This window comes from Plasmopara halstedii, assembly GCF_900000015.1.
Source record: "Plasmopara halstedii genome assembly, contig: Scaffold_2547, whole genome shotgun sequence".
Taxonomy (NCBI): domain Eukaryota; phylum Oomycota; class Peronosporomycetes; order Peronosporales; family Peronosporaceae; genus Plasmopara; species Plasmopara halstedii.
The window spans coordinates 14,643-15,419 of NW_020189454.1; the positions used below are offsets into that span (position 1 = coordinate 14,643).

General features: G+C 43.8%; 1 protein-coding gene across 1 annotated transcript; it reads left to right on the top strand.

Annotated features, from left to right (window-relative positions):
* On the top strand, positions 1-312 carry PHALS_04231 (tRNA endonuclease-like domain; the record flags this gene model as incomplete). The annotated part of the gene is made up of 1 exon (XM_024718304.1): positions 1-312. One exon carries the CDS (start codon positions 1-3, stop codon positions 310-312), a length of 312 nt encoding a protein of 103 aa, XP_024583716.1.
* Between the last annotated feature and the right edge of the window lie 465 nt (positions 313-777).

Sequence of the window (777 nt, forward strand, 5' to 3'; positions counted from 1 at the left end):
ATGTTTGCAGATTTGGCCATTTGGTCCGAGCTTGCAATGCGGGTAGACGTACAAGATGTGGAGAGTGAGCACGAAAAAGCAATTTTTCTTTGTGAGTGCAAGTATTGGGACAAGAACGTGGATATATCTGCAATGAGAGCGATCATTGATGGACTGAACCAGAAATGGCAATTGGAGGTCGTGCTGCTTTTTTGTATGAAGCTGGCAAGTTACTGTAAGGAATGGGAAAATCCAGACATTGGATGTGTCAAAGTTGATTTTTCAACCCAACCGAAACAATCGAAGACGTCTGCTCGTCGAAACATGCAATAACTATTAATTTATACTCCAAGGGGAAATCTGCGGCGCATGTATCTTTCGATGGAAGAGTCAAGCAAGCTCAGCGGAGCAAACGCTGCCAATTTCGCTGTCTGTAGCTTCCAAAACGCGTCATTTGCACATGTTGAGAGATTTTAAATTTGTGACTTTGATTTAAATATCTTGGAACACTCCCGCTTCGAGCTCATAAACGCTTTTTCTTCGTGTATTCTCAGACTGACATGTGCACAGGCATCGTCCAGCACGCGGCATAGCTCGACCTCGCTTGTTTCAACCACAAATTCCACTACTCGTTCCATAAAATACCTTGCGAATCGTGCACGAGAATGCATCACAATGTCTTGCACAACAGGATATTTTGCCACAATTTTCAGCCACGTTTGTTGGTCTTCCAATGTATCCAGCACTATTTGATAGCTGGGAAATACTGGAACAAGCGCTAACCATCCGATCTCAACG